We start from the raw sequence: 24,470 nt of genomic DNA, 5'->3' as shown, positions 1-24,470 counted from the left end.
CATTTCATATAAAGATTATACCTAAGTATATGGACCTATTATGTATATAAAAAGGAAATTAAAAGGATTTTCCCCCCCAAATTGCAACGATGATTTATTCTAAAGAAGCAACCTGGAATAGAATTATATGGGTGAAGTGGGATTTCTGTATTTTATTCTGTATGCTTTAGTTGATTGTTTTGTTAGATGACTTAATGATGGGGAAACACTCTTTATAACATTAAAAAAAAATGCCAAAGAGATAAATACACTTCAAAGCTGGGTTTGGGTTGGGTTGATTTCCTTTGCTTTAAATAATGTTTCTTTGCATTACTTCTCTATCATTCTTCCTTCAACATCCAATATCTTCTTTAAAATTTACTTGATTAATTTAAAATTAATATTTTAATATTTAAAATTAATTTATTTTTTGTATGTTTATAAATTCAAAGTGTCTTTTATTAAAAAGTTGAATGTACTATTGGGACAAGCTTGGAATCACTTGCTTTTTGAAAATGGAATAAGACCAGATAAACATCTTTGTGTGAAGTGCCGTGGTTTGAGAGTAGTAACTCAGTAAAGACTAGTAAATTAAAGATTTTTAAAGCAGAGTGAAGTAGTTTTCTAAGGAACAGTAATGATAGATTTTAAATGAACCTTTAATTTATTTGCTCCCATTTATAAGGCAAACGATTAAGTCTGGTAGAATAACAGTTATTTCACATTCCCCTTAGGCATGTGGATAATGTCCAAAGTAAAGCACATATAATAAGCACCGTCCATGGTACTTTACTGTCTTGAAGAGTTTCATGATAAACCTCTAAAAATTTACTTATTAAATCTCAAAGTTCGTTATCTAGTTATCTAGCACATAGAATAAATATTTTTTTTTCAGAATCAGTACATCCAAGTATTTGAAAATATACAATTATGAAATAGATTTATTTTTATAGACTTAAGAAAAACTTTGATAAGTATGCTTTTAGTAAACAAAAGTTACATACTTAAAATTTGTTTTCAGGGGCACCTGGGTGGCTCAGTCTGTTAAGCGTCTGCCTTCAGCTCTGGTCATAATCCCAGAGTCCCAGGATTGAGCGCCACATTGGGCTCCCTGCTCAGCGGGGAGTCTTTCTCTCTGCTGGCCCTCATCCCACTCATGCTTGCTCGCTCTCTTGCTCTCTCTCTCTCTCTCAGATAAACAAAATCTTAAAAATAAATCAATAAAATTTGTTTTTAGACTTGCCTTGCTACTTTTCACATGCTCTGAAATCCACATCTTATCCTTTCTAGGTTGGTCATTCATCATTTCTCCATGTGGAAACTTTTATAAAATCACATTGTAATCTGTTAAACCAAGGGTGTTTTATTTGTAGTATACTGAAAAGTACCTGTGGAATCTCCAGTCCTAAATTTCTAGTCTTTTGCAGTTTAAACTTAATTTCTCTCCTTTTTGTTTTTGTTTGTGAAACATTAGAAAAGCTAAACAAAATAAATGGAGTTGGTAATGAAAGCCATCAAGACATATGCCTATCCATTCCTTACAAAAATGTCTCCAAATTAAAAATAGACAACTGGATTCTGTTTTCTGTTTTTGAAAATAATTCATTATCTTTGAGCACCTTTAAGAATATCTAAATCTCAATAGTTCAAAAATGAAGCCTATATGGGAGAGAAGACAAATATTAGTAATTAGTGAATTTAGATGCAAGGTACATTGTGTTGAATATATTTATTCAGTTTTCTGTAGGTTTGAAGTTTTCCAAGAAAACGTTTTTTAGGAAAAGCAAATTATATATAACGCAGGTTCTTAACGTTTTCTTTAAAACGGCAAAGAGAATTTACTCTTACCTGAATATGGTCATTTCAGCATGTGAAGTAAACAATAGTTCACAGTCCCCAATTATGATCTCTTTTTAAGAAACAAAAGGTCACAGAACTCAGGGCAATTTTGTCTGCAGCTGCTTCTCTGTGTATATAGTCTCCCACATTCTGTCTCCGACACGTGGATGTTGATGTTAATAATACCTGCCGAGTTCTGGCTGTGTTTTCAAATTCATGTTGCTCGAGGTGGTTACTGTTAGTGATCCAGTGCCTTCCAGGAGAACCAAGCTTCAAGTTTAGAACACTGGAATCTGGAATCTGGACCGGAGTTAGATGTTGAGAGCACAAAGGTGCCTGAGGAAAACATGACTGTGGATTCACGCTGTAACTAATTGACGAGTTTGCTGTCTGGAAGAACTTCCCATCTGTGCCGGCTGCCTTCTTCTGACCTGCCTCATTTTGTCTGGGAAGCTCTTACTGTTCATTATTCGCAATGTTTTCTCTATCGCTTCTTTCCCAGCCCTCCTTAAGAATGTGTGAAGAAGCATGGGAATGGGACTGACCCCTGCGCCCCTTTCCACGGAGCACCTGCCCCACCTCTGCTCAGAGCATAGCTCTCTGTGAAATGAGAGAGCTGGGTGATCGTGGGGTCTCCTTCCCTGCTGGCGTGATCTTCACCAGCAAACCGCGTTTTGCATTTACGCCTTGTGGTGGTGCTGGTAATGTGTGTGTGTGTATTCTTCACAGGTCACCTGCCCCGCTCTCAAGACGCTCTCCCTCGACTATGGTCGATTTGTATGTGCACACTTGATTTAGCGGCTTGGTAGCTGTGTGACAAAGGATGGGTTACTGAACCAGTCTGAGCTGCAACTCCAGTCGTAGAACAGGAACAGCATCCATATGTAGTCTCTGCCACATTCATGAAGCCGTTTAATGTTATTACCGCTCTCGATAAATGTTTTCTCTCTCTCTTCCCATCTTCATCCTGTGACGTCATTGCTCCATATAAACTATTTTTCAGTATTTAACTAAAATATCCGTAAGACAAAATAAAATGCGTTGTTCAGAATATATGCACTTGACACGTGTAATTTTTAAACACTAAAAATAAATGTTACACCTGAGGCCCTCACGTTTAGGTAGGTGCCCTGCTGAAGGGGATAGTTGGGGTAGATGCAGGCTGTGCTTGGCACTCAGCTTCATGAACCTTCCAAGGGGACCCCTTTCTTTAGTCTTATTGAGGTGCCGCAGAGCTGATCAGAGGCACTACAGTGTCTGATCCCCTTCTCACTGGCCTTTTATGCAAGTCATGTTTGATTTTAGATAAGAATGGTCCTTTTGCTGTTAGAGTGGTTTGTGCTTGTTATAAATTCATTGGTTGATAGTAATTCATTTGTTGGTTGGTTCAAATAAGATTTAAACATCTGATCTGTGAATATCCTGTTAGGATGTAAGACGAACTGAAGCTATAAACTGGCCAAGTATGATTAAGTGTAGGAGTGTTGATACTTTATATCACTGATTGTCTTTATTAATCTTCTAAGAACTCTCCTTTCTTTCTAGTAGTACTCACGACGACTTTAGTAATTGCTCCCAGAGCTGGCTCCTACCTGATGGTGCCCATGTCTTCCCAGCTCTGTTCGATGACACCATGTCAGTAGCTTGCAGTCGGCTGGTGGGTGGGGTATTTGTATCACAGGTGTTGGCAAATGCTACAAATTAGGTCTTTTTTTTGCTTTTGTTTTTTTTCCTTTGAGAGCCAGTTGTTAGACATGTATCAGTGCACTCCTGGTTCTGTCACATCTTCAAATGCTGGAAGCTTTTGGCTATCCCTCCAAGTCAGTGCTTTGGCAGTCCTTCATTGCATTGATTTTTGTCTTTAACCTGAGTGGTCAAACTTCTGATGATCCCATGTGGATTTCTGCATGTATGTATCTGCTGCTTTTACCAGCCTACCCACCCCTCTCTCCATGAGCCCCTGGAAGATTGCCAGAAGGGTGCTGGGTCAGGTTACAATTTCTCAGTGCTTTCTTAGTGGTGCTTTCAGTATTTAACTTAAAAGTAAGTTAACTTAAAAGCAAGTATTTAACTTGCTTTGATAGAAACCTCAGGATTTTGTCTGAGGTTGTGATTTAAAACTGACCCTTTTAAATTTCCAGTCCTTTTGGAGAAGCAAGGCAGGGCTGGGTGTTCTTTGGGGTGTTTTATTGATGGTGTCATAGAATTTTAAGTGCATTGGGAAGACACCTGTACCATAGGAAGCCTCTCCTTAGGCTTGTGGAGTACGATATATGTGCTCCTATTTTAACAATATGATTTGGATATTAATGGTATTTCTTTAAACTGTCAGAAGAAAGGAGGTCTGTAAGTGCATGTCTCTTTGACCTCGTCAAATACGACTCAGCTGCTTTGACCTTGGCAACATTGCTACTGGTGTCACAAATTTTCTCATGGTTTAATGATTCTTTTAAGAAGATGGAATTGTATTAATATCTGACTTCCTACCCTCAAGAATATTTATAGCCCCCCCACCAAGTCCCCTGCAATTCAATTTTTACAAAGAATTCTCATCTGTAAAGGTGATTTTCACAGTAATCCAGAACAGAGACAAAGGGGTGTGGTCAGATGAGGCATGGGTTTCACATTTTATGTCCAAGAGATGGCCAGAGCCTGAGAAACGCAACCTGCTGATACAGATCCCTGAATCGGGCAACTGGGGATTAACAGAGGGAAGGAAGAATCAGGATGGAAGAGCAGTGAGACTTATTTTAGAAATTGCCTAATGACAGATTCAGGGTTTTGAATAGGAAATAGTATTTGGTATTCAAAAGATTTCTCAAATAAGCGGGGGAAAAAAGGTAGCTCTGGCCCTTGAAAAGCTAATCTGAATAACAAAGGCTGAGCTGACTACAGGAGAAGTGTGAAAGGCTTCTGAATGTACTTCCCTCTTCTTTGTCTTTATCAGAAGATGCTGTGCATTGTTCACACGCATAAACATGTCTACCCTCTGGAGTCCTGGTGTTAAATGGACAGGTGTTGTGGCTTTTAACAACATACTTACTGTCGAATGTTTTAAAATTTATTTTAATCTCTTTGTTAGTTACAAAGTCTGTTTCCTACTAATGAAAACTGATAAACTTTTTTTGAGAGGGAAAATTCTTGTTGCAAGTAGCCCACATCAACCTGGTCTGTTACTTGGAGAACAAGTAAGAGGACAACTTGATCCTCTTTTATGGGAATATTTCAAGAGTAAAACATTTTCTGTCCCTGAGTATGACCTAAATAAGTATTTCAAACCATTTATTTCTGTAACTGAAAGTAACTAGTGTCTGTTGCGTTTTACATTTTTTTTTTACTTGTCCTGTATATCATTTATTCAATCATTTGATACTAAAAATTGTAATGAGGCTCTTTGTTCTGAAGGCATCTCTTTCTGGTAAATATTGATAAGACAGTCTTTCATATAAAATGAGCTGAAGTTTTTTAGTCCATTTGCAAATCATGAATTCCGGATTTAATTATATCCCTAGGGAACAACCTGAGCAAACCGAAAGTACGGACATAATTGGATCAAATTGTGTAATCAAAAGCAAATGATATGGTTATTAAATCTAATGAAATGATCTCCCAGCATTTAATTCATTTCTCTGATTCAAGAAATTTTAGTAATAAGTGAATGTGTTGAAATGGACATTCTAATCAGTCACCACTCCTAAACAGATCTTTCCTCTAGACCGTTTTTGGTTGGAAATATTTCTAAAGGTTACACCTTAAAGCAGAGAGTTGATATCTTTTGGGATATGGGTGAAAGGAAAGGTGACAGGAAGTGACTATGGGTCCTTATCAAAGGCAGAAGGAAAGCAGTGAAAGGAGAAAATTGCTTTTATAAAGTACTGTTTCTTTGTATTACCACCTTCATTTCACACCAAACGAACACGAACCACAAATGGTAATCTAGATGACATCTAAAGAAGTAACATTACTAGTCTATAAAGATTTCGTTAAAATCTTAGAAAAATTAAGCTCCTGATAAATAAATGATTGAAATGAATAGAAAATCTACGGAGAGCATATATGACCATTTCACAAACACAGTGGTACATTCAGTCTCACTGGTAATATTGAATTCAAACTAGAATGCCAGCAAGGCTTTTTGTTGATCAGATTAACTAAGGGTGTGTGTGTGTGTGTGTATGTATCAGAGTAGCCAGTCAAGAACTGAGCAGGGTCTAAAATTTTATCCTGTTTAAAAGCTAACTAGTTAGCCTGCTACAGTTGCGTGGATGATCGTGATGGAGGATGAGACTCCTGGGTCAGAGATGAAGGATTTTATTACTGTTAGCTCAGCCAGCAGCATGAACATCAGTGTATTTGATTCAGTTCTTCTTATCCCCAAACCCATGGAAGTGTCACCAGTGGCCCAGATATAAGGCCTGCATGCTCTGTGGGTTGTGTTACAGAAGTTATGGTACCCCCCTTGGGAGGGGGTTACTACCTGTGTTCTCAAGACTTGCAAATATGCCAGAGGCTGATGGAGAATTGTCTTCCAGTACAGACCATAAAAGCTGTGAAATGGACAGTTCAATATGAGTCTGGTAGAAACACCAATTGATTTGGTCCTTTCAGAAAATAAATGCTCACTAAGCTCTTTAAAATGATCATGTCATTTGAAGCATTCTGTTTTAGACTCCTTTCAAAGAACATAATCCTAAACATTGAAATGTTTTTATTTAGAAATCTGTGATGACTGGAGTTGAAAAGCATCCCGTGATAAGTGAATTGATGAAATATTAAAGCATTTAAAAATGTTTTCTGTACAATTTGAAATAAAATACAACAATTATAACATTTATATTTTATTGCTATTCCTGTGTAAGCAAAGAAGACCTGTATGATTTCAGAACAGTAGAAAGAAATACCAAATGTAATGTGAGCAAGCTAGGGCTCATCTTGATCAGAACTTTGTTTTCTTGGAGACCATGACATACTTGAATCATTATAACCAAACTTTTGTATAAGGCAGAAGACAGACATTTTTAAAACCAAATGATATTTTATAAATCAAGATTTAGTTTTACTTATGTACAAGGAGGTCTTAGTACTTAATCATTGTAAGTCAGTGTTCTAAGTGTTTGACATTAATTAACTCCTGTGATTCTCATAGAAAGTCAGTAGACAGTACTCTTCCCAGTCTATAATAAGTAAACTGAAGCACAGAGAAGTTCTATAATTTGTCAGAATCATGCAGAATCCATGTTATTAACCACCAGCTAAAGTGTTATACCAAATATAACACGTCTAATACTTTAGTGTATTTCTTTAATATGTTAATTTTTATTTGGCATTTTTATCACATTCTGGGCATTAGAGACAATGCAGTAATGCACAGCTAATTAGTTTTATTAATGTTGATCTCTAATGTTATTATAAACTATTGAACCGTGATCTAAAATTGAGCATTCAAACTAATCGTCATTGCTATGTACCTTGTGTCAAACATATAATTGGTTTCATTTTGTTTAAGAGAATACATTCTTTCGATCCCCAGGAAATCTACCAACTAGTTTTTGCTTCATTGAATTCAACTAGAAAAGGGAGTGAAAACATTTTTTTAAAGCTACTTTATCCAAGCTATTTACTGGTTTCGAGTAAGTTAATGACTACATTTCATTTGTGAAATTATAATATTGCACTGGGAAGTCATAAACCAGTACCCATTCTAATATATGTTTACATGTGTGGATTTTGTTACAGGACCCATTTGTTACTCTTTACTTGCTTATTAACAATATAAAATAAGGTAGAACTTTGGGGACTGCTGTATGTTTTCTTAATAAGCCCTTCAAAATTATTAATGGTGAAATATGTATTTATCATGTAGTAAAAAACAGGATAAAAAATACATGTCTTGGTTCCTATTGAAAGTCCTCTTAGGTATTTGTGGACCGCAGGGCCCAATGATGAACTTGTGTTGGGGTGACTCTTTTCCACTCATCTCCATTCTTTCTTTGGTTCTGTTTAATTGAAATTTCTTCTGGTTATCTAATTTATTTTATATGGCATCTTAAGAAGTCTTTTTCTCATCTTAATTTTTTCTCCCATTTGAAATACTACACCCAAAAAGTGATTTTTAAAAAATCTCTGCTCGATTTCGAAGACTAAATATGATACATATCAATACCAATGAATAATCCCATCTTTGTCATTCCTTATAATTTTTTTTTTAAAGATTTTATTTATTTATTTGACAGAGATAGAGACAGCCAGCGAGAGAGGGAACACAAGCAGGGGGAGTGGGAGAGGAAGAAGCAGGCTCATAGCAGAGGAGCCTGATGTGGGGCTTGATCTTACAACGCCGGGATCACGCCCTGAGCCGAAGGCAGACGCTTAACCGCTGTGCCACCCAGGCGCCCCATATAATGTTTTGTTTTATTTTTAAGCCCTTGATTCTTTGCAAAATCACTTTTCAGAAAAATTATAATGTAGTGATATCATGTAATAAAAAATCGTTTGTAAAAGTATGGTAAGGTTTAAAAAATCAATAAAATAGGCTTTAAGATTTTATGCTTATGGTAAAAGTACTTAATTCTATAAAGACACAATACAAATCACTTGTAATCTTGCCACCCAGATATAACCACTGGTAAAATTTCCTGATGTTCATTCTTCCTATGTTTCTCTTAAAATGACACCCCCCCAATTTTAATAGTAATTCTCACTTCTTATGTAAGTTCATTTATTATATGTTCAGAATTTAATGTTTTGTGGGGTTTTTTTTAATGACATAAATTTTATTTTCTCTTCTCACGGATCGTGCCCCGACACTAACTAGTTGGCTAGGATCACATTCATTAGTTACTAGCTTTGGTCACTCTCCCTTGAGTAAAATGGAGTGAAAAAACATGGCAAAGCTCGAACCATAGGCCTTTTGATGCCATTTTCAAAATCCCAGCTCAGCTACTGCAGGGAAAGGTGAGATCTTTTCTAGGCCTGATTTCTCATAATGAGAATTCCTACTTTGTTGTGAGAATTAAATGAAAGAGTGTATATGCAATTTGTGTTGTCTTTTAAATGCTTAGTAAAACTGGTTCTTTCTCTTTTCTCTGAAAATTTTATTTTATATGTAATAAGGTGCTTTGCACATAGTGATATCCGTGAGTCCCTCACAGCTTCCGAGACAGATCAAGTTATTGCCTTTATTCCGATTAGGAATGTAGGGAGTGGTGACATGAATGAGGACGCGGCCGAGGTGGGTCTCGTGCCCAGCTCTGTCGTTCATTGCACCACTGCATGTGTTGGGCATGCCTAGTGCATTTCTAGACATAATCTCACAGTATTTAGTAAAACCTCATTAACAAATACTTTGCATGTCAGCACCACAGCTCTGTTATCCAGATTGCGTTGTGCATAGATCACTGGAAACTTGTCATGTGGTTGTGTTGCTAACTTATGTTTGGAAAAAAGTTTCACATATAATTCTTTAAAAATCCCATATATTTTGGGGTTCCTGGGTGTCTCAGTTGGTTAAGCAGCTGACTCTTGAGTTTGGTTCAGGTCATGATCTCAGGGTCCTGGGATCAAGCCCTGCGTGGGGCTCTGCTTGAGATTCTCTCTCTTTCTCCTGCTACCCCTCCCCCCGCTTGCACGCTTATGCACTTTCTTGAAAAGAAAATAAATCTTTAAAATCAAATCCCATTGTTTTATTAAAATATGCTTAAGGTTTGTCCTGACTATTAAACTGTGGTTGTACTGAAGACTAAAGAAGTCGATTCTCTGCTAAATGGCACATGTACGTCCTCAATATTATATTAGTAATTATCATTTTTATTTTTTATACATTATAAAATTTGTAAGTTTCTTGCCTCTTTAAGAAGTGATTTGCACTGATCACTAGCAAGAAATATTTGTTTCTATTTTTTGTTTGGTGATTTAAATAAAAGTTCATTTTAAAATTATTTTAGTTCCTGTCAAATATTAATTTTGAAATCATTTTTAAGCCAAGGAGAAAATGTTTTTTGAATGAAAATAGTTTATATATATATATATAAACATATGGTATTTTAATATACCACCGAGTAAGATAAGTCTTTTTTACTTACCCAGGTATTACTTACTTCACCCCCAAAATAAAACATTTTAAAATGTCACCTCAATAAGGTTTAGAATGTTATTAGAAAGGCAAGATGTTTCATTTGATGAAATCCATACATTGCAACAATCCATAAATTAGAGTAGTTTTTATAGGAATGTTCAAAAGAAAAACAGTTGGGTGTTGTTTGGTACGCAAGCCCCATATGAAACCAGATTGATAATGCTGATTAAAGTCATATCAACTAATGGGTGGCTGCTTGGCCATTGGTGTGTGGTGGGGGGACTAGAAATAGTACTGAGGCACTTCCTGCAAAGCAGGTGGCTTCAGTATTGCTGACGTGGTGATAGATATTTCGAGTGGTCCTCTGTTTGGCATCTATATGGATAGGAGTGAGGCAAATAATGCCAGGTGGGATGCTGGGGTTAGTTATTGAATTCAGTGATTCCTAGTAAGGATTACTATGTAAAGCTGCTTTTGCGTATCATGGGGGCACAGGAAAAAATGGAAGAATTAAGTGAAGGAAGAGATTCCAGTGTATGATTGGCTGTTCGACCAGATGTCTTCCAGTACGATTCCTCCAAGCCCTGAAATTCTAATAATCTAGGAGAAGCAGACTTACATTTTGGAACTTAATTTTGAGATTCCACTCTGCATGTAACAGGTTCAAAGATATATCCTTCTTGTTGTTCTCGGTCGTGAGAGAGCGTTCATCAATCAGCACCATCTGTTCTTCTTTTAAAGACTCTTCTCTTGCCTTCGGTTGTGTGGAGTCCTGTTGTGTATATTCCAAGACAGGAAATATTTCATTTCTGTGGTAAATGAAAATTTCATGGGCTGTGTTAAATACTGTGTTTGCTATTCCATTTGATCAGTATTAGCCTGAGATGAGAATGTTTGGAATCCCTTTGAGGGGATGAAGCTCACATGTAGTCTTCAATATCACAAGTACTGAGTCATTCCTAATCTAAGCCACAGTTATTTGGGGTTGAGCCCTGGGTTCTGTGGTGTACAGTTTATGTGATAATGAACTGCCCTGCATTTAAAGGTATAATGGTTATTAATGTCCCAAACAGTACAAGAAAATATTTTTAAAAGGTCTTATTATCTAGTATTGTCTATCCTTAAAGGATTTGAATTAGGTTTTTTCGTAAATGTTTTTCCTCAAGTGGAATGTAAGGACCATGAAGTAAAATTGTATCACACATTTCCTGATTTTATTTGTTTAGAAGGTTGCTATAGATTTACCATTCTCAGCTGAGTAGTCCTCCTCCCCTAGATGTTTTCAATTTTTTTTCCGCATGTGATGGGAAATTACTTTTCCCTGGTGATTTAACCAATTAATCAAGTTGTGGCAACATTAACACAAAAGCCTTCTGGAATCCTATTTGTGATACTTAGGGAATGTCCCCCAAAAGTGATTTAATTCATGCTGTGAACATCCAAATAAATATTTTTTGGGGAGAGATGCTGTAGCTCATTAGTAGTTAACGTGTCTCTCATTAAGTTTGGAACGTCTTGGAGGCATTCTGAAAAGTGTGAAAAAGACTGTTTACTTAAGCATTTTTGTAGCAATATAATTGAACCCATTAAATTATTTTATTGTTAAAAATAATAAAAACACTTGAAAAATATTGTAAATTTGTTTAACAAGATACCATCAGAACTTTCATTTCCTTTTTGTGTTTCCTAAACATAAAGATCAAAGATAGGTGTGCAGGAAATTTAAGGAGGCAAATAACTAGTTTTTTATAAAATGTTTTTAAAATGATAAATCATTTCTTAAAACTGTAGGCATTTTTTTCAAGTAATAACTAGTCACAATATTTAATTCCTTGGAACTAAGAGTTTAAATACAGATATACAGGTGGTTGGTTTCTAGATAAAGTTTTCTTGTGTTCCTGTAAAGCAGAATGTGTGCTTTTCATTTCCTTGCTTTATAAGCAAACTGGTTACAAATTTGTCCTCCTTTTTCTTATGGTGATCTATGGAGGCAGTATTCAATTTTTAAGTGTTCTAATTACAGATCCTTTCCTTCTTTGCACTGGCATCTACTTATGTTTTTGGAGATATATATATATATCCAAATGTATATGGATATATATATATATATATATATCCATAAAATCTATGATTATGGAGAAGATATTTAGTACTCAAACAGGAAAAAATACAACTAGATAATTTTTGAAGTGAAAAACATAATTAGGAGTTTAGGCAAATTTAGTTTTCTTAAACACATAGTTCATGTGAGAGCTTGTGATTTCAGAATGTATCATCCCTTGGTTCTGTTAGGGGTTTTCAAGTTGAGGGTTAGCCTTGGTATTATTCATATTATGGAAGAGAATAAGATAATTTTTCCTACAAGCAGAGAACAAATAATTTCATATGTCTTTATCCCCACTGGTCTAGTACACATTTCTAACCTGATCTAAAACTCATCTTCCTCACCCAAGCTTATCAAATACTCTTTTTCTCTTATTCTTTTCTCTCCTTTGACTAGAACTCATCCATCTTTTTAAAAAATTTTGCTTAGATCCATATAATATATATGGTAGGCAAAGGGTTAACAAAATCTTCCCCTCTTCCTCATAAGAATTTAAACTTTGGTTATTTTTTTGCTCTGTTTCTCTGAAAACCTGATAAAGGCTTCCATCCATGATCCTTATATGGTAAAAGTGACCTCTGATTAGTAAATAGCATATGGACTCAGAAGATGATATATCCGTGACAAGCAGCTCTGCTTCTGGTGGTGTTTTGAGGTCCTGACTTCTGTGAGCCATGAGGCTTTGAAGCCAGAGTAGCACTTGCAGCCTGCTGATGTGGGTCTTTTCCTGCACCTGAGCTGGGACAGGAGTAGCTCCGCGACAGGAATGCGGACTGATCCTTCCAAGGATGCTGCCTTGCTGGCAGGTTGGGTTTCCAGCCTTAGGTCCTTCGGGCATCTCAAATATGTAGTCAGAATGAAAATATAAAAATAATACTAGGAGGCTTTTAAAGAAAAAACGAGCACTCTGTTCTGCTCCTCCCAGTTCCCAGTCCCTCTCCCTGGAGGGACTATTTATGCGGATATTTATTCTGGTATTTACTTCCATGTTTCTAAATAAAATATTTAGGTTGCACTTTCCTGGTTACCAGTTACTGACATCTGTTGACTTGCCACTGTGGAAGATGAAGGTGTTTCCTTTTTTGCCACTTTTACTTGCCTTGTTCCTGTTTCTTTGCTAGTGTTACATCAGAAGCCTAAGTGAAATCAGTAGCCAGTGTCACATTAGAAGGCGGTTTGTGGCTTATTGCATGACCAAGTAGGTACTCTGATTAGTTTATTTTCCCCCCTACACATCTTCCTTTGTTGTTTCTGGAGTCAATTGGTATTTTTAAAATCTATTTTGTTTTGTCTGTATATTTCTGAACTCCCCTCCCCTCCGCATTCTCTAACAAGTCTGTCAAACGGTATTTCCCAAATGTGCAAAAATATCAGAGCAATTATTAATTTCTTTTTTTCTCAGGGAGTTAGACTTTCCAGACGTCTCTATCCTGTTGCTCTAATCTAACTTGGCTTCTTCTTCTCTGAGCTGTCTTCTTACCTTGTTCTTGGACTTTCCTTGGGTTCTGTCCATTGCTTTATTGAATTTCTTGGATTTTGCTGGAGCACATCCAAAAATAGCTGAATATGAAAGCGTCTATGGGAAGTAAAGACTTTGCATATCTGAAGATTTTTTTCAACTTTCATACCTGATTCTTGTTTGGTTGGTTGAACATAGAAATCCTCACTGAAAAATTTGTTTTAATATAAAAGGTATGACTCTGTTATCTAGTGGAATTTAATGTTACTTTAAAAGGCCTTGTTATGATAGAGCATTTTTTTTTTTTTTACTGATATTCCTAGTTTTAGTTTGCTAGCAATCACACAGGTCATACATTTGGCTCTGTTATCGGGAGATAATTCTCCGTCGTTCTCTTCCATTTTTGTATGCCTTGAGAGCAGAGGCCTTTGTTGTGGACTATCCCTGCAAGGATTTCTGTACAGCAAACAGCCTTGGAAGACGGATACGGTGTCTCCCGCCATAGCAGCGGGCAGACATGCTGCTGCCTGTGTAAGGTATTTGGGTTCCCTAAGCTCAGGTTTATTCTGTGTGCACCAGCATTCGTGGTTCTCTGCACATCACTTCATAAGAATTTGAGCTGGAGAAAAGTGCGTAACAGGGTGATACTTTGGCTCTTGCTGTAATAAACGGTCCTTTGTCTCTGACCCAGGGGTCTCATTTTTTCTGCTAGCATCCATGAAGCTATGCAAGCTAAGTTAGGAGCCTTCAGGTGGGATAAAAATCATAGACTCTTCATGGTTCTTTTTTTTTTTTTTAAAGATTTTATTTATTTATTTGTCAGAGAGAGACTGCATGCACACACAAGCAGAGAGGGTGATAGGCAGAGGGAGAAGCAGGGTCCCCGCTGAGCAAGGAGCCCAATGCAGAACTCTATCCCAGGACCTTGGGATCATGACCTAAGCTGAAGGCAGACGCTTAACCTGCTGAGCCACCCAGGCATCCCTCTTCATAGTTCTTGACCTTTGTTTTTCTTCTGAAAATTTCCTCACCCAGTAACCCATAGTGTTTTTCTCCTTGTGCCATTTATTTCATTGTATACAGCATTTAGTTGTTTATTTTTTTAAATGTGTATTCTCATTTCAAAGACATTTTACAGTGAAGGTACTTTGTATATAGCAAAATGCAACAAATCAGGTTTTATGAATGTTTCCAAATGTAGATTTTGTATTTAATCAAGTAGATAATATATTTAATATTAAGTTGCCTTGTAAGGCATAAAGTATGAATGGATGAATATATACTCTTAAAATATAATTGTGTAACATTACCTTAAATCGTTTATCTGCAGTATGTTTTATATGTCATGTATTATTTATTTCTCTTTTCAGTACCAGCTACCATTTACTGGGCAATTACTATTTGTTGGGCACCATGTTATGCTTGTGATACGGATTATCTTCTCCCTTTCAGTAGTCCTAGGAAGATGGTTTTATTGTTTGTATTTTACAGAGGAAGGGATAGAAATATAGAAGGGGTATATAACTTGCCTAAGGATATAAAATTGGCAAATGGTAGACTTGGTACTCACACCCAAGTCTGTTTAATTCTTGAACCTGAGCTCTGCTATAAAATGCTATAAAATGGAGAGAAAGGAAAAGATAAAAAGTGTATTTTCTCACCTGGAAGTTTTTAACATTGTGTAGTTTAAATTAATATTTTAGGCCTTCAGTATTGATTTGACATAAATAAAAGCCAAGTTTCATTTTCTGTGTCTATAATGGAATTCAGTATCTTACTTGTGCTGAAAGTAACTATGTTCAGTCACAGCGTTTTAAAAAGTACAAAACAACAAAATAAAGCAACACAGGAGCTGGTATTACCCATCTAGAAGTTGGGGAATTTTAAGTAGTGGCTCCCACAACAATGGTAGCTCAGCCCCGGGGCAGCGAATGTCACTATCTGAGCTAAACACCATATGCAGCTGCATGAAATAACACTCTGCCTGCTCTTGGGGCCTGATAATGGCCACTGTGGGAGCAGTGAATGTGTAAATTACCAGTGGCTGTTGTATCACCGTCGTTTGGGGCATTTCCTTTATGTGGCTGTTTCCTAGTACAACTTAGGTGTTCGCTGGTTGTACATCATGGTGGCATTTCAGCGGTGCTTAAATTATTAATGAATCCTGAAATGAAATGTTTTTAACTTGAAAGATTATTTTTATGTTTTCCATCTGATTTATAAACAATCACTTTGCTCTCCTTCCTACCCCCCTGCCCATGGAAAAGTTTCATTTCAGGAGTTCTTGTTTACATTTAAAATGTGGTCCTTAGGCAGGTTCAAGATGCTGGTTAACCTTTGAAATGTATTGTGTGCTTGTGCTTAAAAGAGATAGATGACTAAGAAGTGCATGTTAGAGCCTCTTAAATCATAGGATCATCAACCTTTAAGTCCCTTCGCTTCATGCAGTGCACTGCCATTGAAGACACATGGAACCTGTTTGCAACTTTTTTTTTTTTGCAAACTTTGTTTTTTGATTTTTGCAAAATCGATCATTTTGTTGATTGATGTCTTTGTTGATGGCATATAAATTTCTACTATGAGTCTCTCATACGTGATTAAAAATATAAAATTTTTCTTTAACGGTAGACTTCTATATAGGTGGTTCAATAAATTCACATAGAAAATCACTGTTACCAAATTTATGTAGTAGAAAGGATAGACCTAACAAATTATATGTTTATATGAGTTATACATTCATACTTCCAAGAAACAGATTAAATAAATTTTATTTATGTGTATTTGGAAACTTATTATCCCAAAGAGTTCTAGGGATGATTTTGTTTTTATTAGCAAAATTATTATAGAGTATCTACTGGGTACTAGGCACTGTGGATCCAAGGTGAAGCACACCAAGCCTCTTAGCAACTCTCATTGGAGATACCAGGTCTTTTCTAAATATTCTAATTTGGTTAAAAAGACCTTTGATATCAGTCAGTCATGTTTATTATTCAAATTATCCTGAGAAGCCAACTTCACTGTGAACTCCTTCATGAAAAGACGGTGGCCAGGGTTATATCGTAAGGCATGGTCTTGAGTGGCATTTCATTTCTGTTTAGGAACCATCACATTTATTCCATCTGCAGTGTTTGTGGTACCAGCACACTTACCCAGTTTCTACAACATGTTGGAACATAATGTTTTACAAAATACTGCCTTCATAAAAGGAGGGATACAAAAGTGGGGCTTGATTATTTTGCTGATTGTGCCTCTGCCTATGCTTGGTTCTTAGTAATAGAAGTAAACAGAAGCGGTTCTTTATGGCTAAGATCTTAATGCCTTCATAGGTACCTGTCAATAACCAGTCAGCTGGCTTAGGGTAACTTTATGTGAAATCTCAGAGGGTGATGGATTTGAGTCTAGGATGGTACTTACTGCAAGCTCAGTTTGACAAGCTGTTTAGTAGGAACTGAGGAACACTGAAGATTTTGCTGGTTGTTAAGGTTTTTAATGGTCTCAACTATTTGGGTTAGTAAAAATTGTAAACATGTATCGTCTGTACCCTGTACATTTGCTTATTAACATAACATTGTGGTAGTGTATAATTATTTCTGAAAACATACATCAAAAAGTGAAATACAAATGATAAGAAAGTTCACATAAGTAGAAGTTCTTTCCTTATCGCCGTGGTGTCTTGTCCACCTCCTGGGATACGCTAACTCAGGAGATTGTGGCCTGAAAATACAGCTCAGCACATACACATACCCATCTTACCATTAAAGCTGATCCCCCTGGAGGAAGGACCTAGTTAACGTGATCAGAATGCCTACTAAACTCCAGTTTTATCCAATTTCCTTTCACATTATGGAAGTAAACCTAACACAGAGTATACTTCTCTTCTTTGTGCCGTGTGTCTCTAGGATGAGGATGGGACAGAAGAAGACAACAGCCGTGTTGAACCTGTTGGACATGCTGACGCTGGTTTGGAGAACATACCCAGCTTTTCTCTGGAGTAAGTAACTGATGGCATTAACTAAATTTGTAATATACGTGTAGCATAACTGATAGCAGCAAGAATTCCAAAAGCATATGGCATGCGGAATGTTTGTGCTTAGTTAAAAACATGCCTTGCATTGGCTTGTTTCCCAAAGAGCATCTTTCATCTATTGAGTTAACTACCTAATGTAAGAAGTATAGCATGGAAATTCACACGTATCTGTCCTGGTTTCATGCCTTGGCAAATACTATTAAATGATAATATAAAATAGTATTTGATTGAAAATGTGTGTCATGTTACCAGCACTGTAACTTTCACATTGCTTTCTATGTCAGTGTTTTGGTCCTTTGTTTGTTTTTCAACTTTGCTAAATTTAAAAAAAGTGTAGATATACTTTCCTTAAAAAACCACTTGGGTCATGTAAGCATTAGACATTTTAGTATATATTTTTTTTGATTTGAAGAAATGGACTCTCTGAAGACATTTGTTGAAAAATTAAGAGTCAGGGGTTAGGGCCCTTAAACATGAGTTTACGTGTAAAAGGACAAAGAAAACTTCACTATATTATTACAACTTTACAATTATCTTAAGTATTGGCATGTTTAAGTGGAAGGTGTTCTCAGAACTTCTTCCCTTGGTCGTTTAGACCTGGGAGGGCAATCATTCTGAAGTTTTGTTTGACTTTGGGTAAAAGTGGAGGGGGCCTACATCTTAGCATCTAAACTCTTCATTCTGTCTTTTCTTTGTCTTCTAAGGGAAGTCTCTCAGAACTTTCTCAGTGAGACTAAACAGAGTCTAGAATCGAGTTATGTTTAGATAGACAGCAACCAGCACTCTCTATTACAGTTAAGAATTACTTGCTGTGTCCTAGTTCTTTTTAGAAAGAAGGTGGAATAAAATAAATTTATTAAAATCATCATACTGTTTTCAGTTGACAAACTAATCATTAAATGGATGCTGAAATGATATGTAACAGTATCTAAAATAAGAAATTGTGAAATTCTATGAAAACATAAAAAAATAATTCATTTAAATAGTATTACTTCAGTAAATATTTTGGCAGTTTGGCAGAATTTTAATTTTTTCCTAGTTAGCATATGTGATTACATCTATGCACATATTCTTAATTTTGTTTTGATTTGTTTGATATCACTGTCTTTAATTTTCTTTTAGTCTTTGTATTACATAATGAGGACATTAATAGTATCTAGGGTAACTTTAGGTTTTCATTTAAGAAATATCATTGAATAACTGGCATTTCCATTATATAAAAACTAAGCTGCGATCTTTGTCAAATCCATTGGTAATCTTTATAGTTGTCTAGGTTGCTTCAACTAGATACTTAATTGAAATACTATTTTTAAAAATTGATTGTCAGATAAGACCTGTTTAGATTTCTGTGCACTACGCACACACACACACACGGAAAAAATCTATAAAGAAAATGAAATCTCATTTAAAAGATTTATAAAATTTACATTCTCCAAATTACAGCAGTTTTCATTAAACTCAGACTTACTAATAGTAAAGTACTTTCGTTATGTAATAGAAGTAACTTCGTGTTACTTACATCTCTCTTCATGACTTTAAGTTTCAGTTACAAACAGTTACAGAAATTAGTTGATTTTTAGCAGGTATCTATTGGCTTTGAGGAATGAGTTTCTTTCCCGGCATTGTGGTACACTGACCGAAGTTTAGGACTTTGAATTGTTGTGGAACAATGTGGGAGGTAAAGATAGCTGGATCACACCTGGCCTGTCACCTACAGAGGCAAAACAAAAGCTTTGACCTCATTGGATTATTGGAAGGATGGACAATGTGACCTACGCAGGAGCACTTTGTAAATTTTAAAGTACTCTGCAGCCAAAACACCTTTCTTCATTTAATCTTCGTTGTCCTTGAAATAAGTACCGGAATGGAAAATTTTCAGTGACTTACAAAATGTGTACTTGTATTACACATAAAGAATCTGGTCCGAGAAAACTGGTTCTGTGTCATTTTAATGTAGTTATTTCTGATGATTGCTCTCCCTCCATGCCATCAGACTAGTGTTCAGGTATGTAGTGTTTACTGTTGCTCTCATCACCACGCTTGTATCCCAAGAATGTGTATGTGGACGCGTGTGTGCTTGGTGAGATTTTCGTTTTGTTCTCTTCTGTTGTTTATGGTGTGTCTGTGTTGTAGCTTTTTTGTTTTGTTTTGTTTTGTTTCGGTTTTGGTTTGTTTACAGTACATGTTCATGCTCCCTCATTCATCATTGTCTCACAGTGATATGGTAAAGCTCGTACGCGTCCCCAACGATGGAGGGCCTCTGGGAATCCATGTAGTGCCTTTCAGTGCTCGAGGCGGCAGGTAACGTATCCTGGAGGTTTTTAATTGAATCATAATGTTGAGTGTTTTATCTTCATTTATGCTCAGATATAGAGTGCTGTTGATTTAGCATATGCTTAATAGGAACATTTTCGTTTGGGGCCAGCCGCTCCTTCATTCATACGTATACATCATAATCACAGAAAGCACTTACGCTGATGAAGAAATCAAGCATTTAAATTATTCTAATAATGTTATTGGTCACCACACATCCCTGCAAACATTTTACTTGCTGTATATTGATGAAACACTCTAGAGTCAGAACTCCAGCTGAATTTGCAAAATTAAGGGAGGGCTTAAAGCAGTTTTCTGGAAAAATTTATCCAGTAAAAATGATCTGGATAATTAGGTAATGATTCATTTTAAATTCATTTTTAGGTTTATTTAGTTCTTAAATTTTTGTAAGATTTTTGTGATTATGTTTGGAAGTTTTAAATAAGCTATTGATTTATTTCCTGCCATGTAGTCTGTGGTTCCTTCTCTTCAATCTCTACACACTCAGATGTCAGAATTTTGTACCATTAATGACTTCATTACTTTCTAGAATGTGTATCTTTAAAAACTTCAAATGTTATATGAGTTTCTTTTATTCTGCTGCTGCTTTCTGTGAAAAAACTATTGGGTTTATTAAAAATTTTGTTTTTATATCCTTAAATACTGTGAATTGATTTTGTTCAACTAATGGTTGAAGCATCTCTGACAGTAGCCAGTGAAATGCTCGCATCCTTGTCCTGGAGGAGTGAGCTGTTAAGTGGCTGAAGTTTGTGTCCTCTCTTAAATCCCCATCCAGTAATTACCCAGTGAAATATACTTATGAACTACTTGGCTTCTTATTTTGAACTTCTTCTTTCTTTTATTGTTGTCATTATATTATTATTATTATTATTATTATTATTATTATTATTATTATTATTATTATATTTTTACTTCCTTTACACTGGGAGAAGAGAGGGGAAAGCGGCCTTAGACCACTGACTGAGAATGTAAGACATAGTTTACACTCTTGCCCGCGAATTATAAGCATCTAGTATGTTGTAAGAAACAGATGGGCTGTCAGTGATAAGTGTGTGATTAAATTATTTAATTTTGTTCGTGGAGTGTTTGAGCAATTGTGCTGCCTTCCCTGGTGAATGCTTCTAATGGTGGTGACTCCAGGTTTTACCTCTTTGGTAAAGCACATACTTTATGGAATGTCTGGAAGCTGAAACTTTGATTTACCTAGAACTCTGCTGGAGTAAGAGGCTTGACAGTTAGTGTTATATAACAAGCTGTGAAATTCACCTTGAATTTTGAGGTGGTGTTATAGTCACAGGGCTGTGACTGCTTTCCCTTTTTTCCTCCTTCTCTTCTTTGTTTATTTTTAAACTCCAGAGAAGCTTTGAAATTTCTTCAAGGTACTTTCATTTAAACACACTTAGTTCTTTTTCAGAATTGGCCTTTGCTTTATTTCCTTTAAGGAATACAATTTTAAATGATCTCAAAAGTTACATCTTTTTTCATATAGTTCATGAGTAGAAAAAAAAGATAAGGTAAAGTGTATGGATTATAGCTTCCAAATATTAGTGTACCTTTATCTCCCTTTGGGATATAACTTTTCTTTTTTGTTTGTTTGTTTGTTTGTTTGTTTTGTCTAGTTTATTATGAAGACTACAACTCAGGAACAGCCAAATGGAAGAGAGGTGTAGGGCACAAGATAGAGATGGTGGGGTGATACAGAGCTTCCATTCCCTTTCTGGACACACTAGCCTTCCCAGCCCATGTGTGTCCACCAACCCAGAAACTGCTTGAATCTTATTGTTCAAGCATTTTTATAACTCAGTCTGCATCCCTCCTCTCTTCAGAGGAGGGAGGGGTCGGGGGGAGGTAGGGGCTGAAAGTTGGGATATAACTTTTCACAAATGAGATTTAATTGTGTATGCACCAGCTCTGAACCAGTATTTCATTTTTTGTTATTACTGAAGTATAATTGATGTACAATATTACATTAGTTTCAGATGTTCAACATGGTGATTTGACATTTGTATATATTGTGAAATGATCTCCATAGTAAGTCTAGTTACCATGTGTCACCATACAAAGTTAATAATATCATTATCTGTACTCCCTGTGTTGCACATTATATCCCCATGACTTATTTATTTTATAACTGGAATTTTGTTCCTCTTGATCCCCTTCACCCATTTTAACCCCCGCCCCCCAAACTCCCTCTCCTACGGCAACTACCAGTCTGTTTTCTATGAGTCTGGTTTAGCTTTGTTTTGTTTGTTCATCTGTTTTGTGTTTTAGGTTCCACATATAAGTGAAATCATGTGGTATTTGTCTTTCCCTGTTTGACTTATTTCACTTACCTTAATAACTTCAAGGTCCATCCATGTCGTCACAAATGGCAAGATTTTATTCTTTTTTTGTGGCTGAGTGGCGTTCCATTGTAGAGCTATACCATGTATTTATCCAGTCATCTATGGATGGACACTTGGATTGCTTCCATATCTTGGCTATTGTAAATAGCTGAAAATAAGAGTCGGATACTCAACTGACTGTGTCACCCAGGCACCCCCTCCCCCGCATTTGTTTATTTTTACTTTTGTTGTTCTTGCCTGTAGAGTCAGATATAATGTGTGTGTACACACACACCACTAAAATGGATATCAAGGAGCTTACCACCTGTGTTTTCTTCTTGGATTTTTATGGCTTCAGGTCTTACATTCAAATCTTTAATCCATTTTTAGTTAAATTTTGCATATGCTTTAAGACAGTGGTCAGTTTCATTCTTTTCATTCTTTTGCATGTAGCTGTCGAGTTTTCCCAACACCATTTGTTGACAAGACTGTCTTTTCCCCTTAACCAACTGTGCCACCCAGGCACCCCTATCTTTAACTTTTGACGTTTATTTACAACATGTCTTGGTGTTGATCTTTCTGGGTCATCTCATTTGGGACTTTCTGTGCTTCCTGGACCTTGATATCTTTTTCCTTCTCCAGGTTAGGGAAGTTTTCAGCCATTATTTCTTCAGATAAGTTTTCTGCCCCCTTCTTTCTTTCTTCTCCTTCTGAGATTTGTATAATATGAGTGTAGTATGTTTGATATTTTCCCACAGATCCTTAAATCTAGCCCCATTGAAATTATTTGTTTATCTTTTTCTGTTCTGTTTGGGTGATTTCTACTACCCTTTCAGGTCACTGATCATTTTTCTGTATCATCTAGCCTTGTTTTGATTCCATCTAGTGTGTTTTTCACAGCAGTTATTGTATTCTTTTGCTCTGTGACTTGCATTTGGTACTTTCTTACATTTTTCTGTCTCCTTGTTGATGTTCTCGGTGTGTTCATCCATTTTCTTCTGACTTTAGTTAGCATCTTTATGACCATTGCTTTGAAGTTTTTCTCAGATAAATGATCTCTGTTTCATTAAGGATTTTTTCTGGGAATTTATTTTGTGCTTTCAGTTGGAACATGTTCCTCTGTTTCCTCATTTTACTTGACTCTCTGTTTGTTTTTGTGTGTTATGTGAAACAGCTATATCTCCCTGTCTTGGGGAGTGGCTCTGTGTAGGAGATGAACCTTAACATTTAACCTTACCCTTGTTCTTGGTTGTCTCTTGAGCTGTCGCTCCAATTCTTTCAGTTCTGTGGAGTCCAGAATTCTAATCCTCCCCACCCCACCTGAGGCTGGTGCTCAGGGAACATCCCGTGTGCACTACACCTGCCTGTTCAACCATGGCAGGGTTGCATGAGCAGCTAAGGGTGTAAGGCATGGGTCTGCTCACCTGCTGCACCTGGAGGTGCTGGCAGTGGGGAGAAGGGGTTGCTTTCCCGTAGCTATTAGTTGGCTAGAATGAGGTACAAAAAATGGTGCCCACAATACTATCACTGGCAAAGTAGAAGTAACCTGTAAAAATGGCATCTGCCAGCATTCTGACCCTGGAGAGAATACCAGCAGACTTCTACCCCTCTGGTAGATGCTTTAAGTTTAGCAAGTGAAATTCCTTCACCTGTGGTCTAGACTTTTTTCAAACTGCTGCTTTTTGAGCCGGCTCCTGCCTGTGAGCCCCTTAAGAGGGAAATATTTGTTCTTGATAGCTCTGTGGTTCTTAATGTAATTCCCATTGGCTTTCAAAGCCAGACATTTTGGGGGTTCCTTGCTCTGGTTCAGGCCCAGAGGGTTGTGGTAGCTAGCATGGAGTACAAACCCCTTGCTCCTCAGGGAGAAGCTGTGTATATGTATTGATTCATGTATGTATATCTTTATTTATATTTGTGTCGTGTTTTAAGATTTTCCCCAATTGTGGATCACTTTGCTGAGGGTTTTGGCAAGATCACATCTCTGTGTGGTCTTTTCATCCTTTCTTGTGGAGTAGCTATTCAGCTGGTTCTCATGTTCTTTTCTGATGGAACGGTTCCATATGTAGCTGACTGTGTGTTGTGTCTTTGGGAGGACATGAGTTCGGGATCTTCCTATACTGCCCTCTTGAACCATTTTCTGCCCTCCCATTTAAATGAGACTTAACCAGTATTTCAATTACAAGCATGTCATTTTCTGTCATTTATTACACATTTCCTCCCTCGATGTGAAAGGATATTAGGATAAAACAAATAGATGAAAGCCTAGAGCAAAAGAAGAATAAGATAGAAAAGTAAATGTAGTATGGATTAATTCACTGGAAGCAATCTCA

The 24,470-nt window shown here is 36.5% G+C and overlaps 1 protein-coding gene across 12 annotated transcripts in view; it reads left to right on the top strand.

The window, feature by feature from the left end:
- PARD3 (par-3 family cell polarity regulator) overlaps nt 1–24,470 on the top strand; it is a 656,403-nt gene that overhangs the window by 347,629 nt on the left and 284,304 nt on the right. For all 12 annotated transcript variants that reach the window (XM_034644391.1, XM_034644386.1, XM_034644392.1 and 9 more), the window contains 2 exons: nt 17,355–17,446; nt 19,700–19,783. In XM_034644391.1, the coding sequence (XP_034500282.1) occupies nt 17,355–17,446; nt 19,700–19,783 (176 nt within the window). The remainder of the gene's footprint in view (nt 1–17,354; nt 17,447–19,699; nt 19,784–24,470) is intronic.

This window comes from Ailuropoda melanoleuca, chromosome 15, assembly GCF_002007445.2.
Source record: "Ailuropoda melanoleuca isolate Jingjing chromosome 15, ASM200744v2, whole genome shotgun sequence".
NCBI classification, from domain to species: domain Eukaryota; kingdom Metazoa; phylum Chordata; class Mammalia; order Carnivora; family Ursidae; genus Ailuropoda; species Ailuropoda melanoleuca.
The sequence above is the reverse complement of the archived record's forward strand: the minus strand, read 5'-3'. Positions and strand labels throughout refer to the sequence as shown.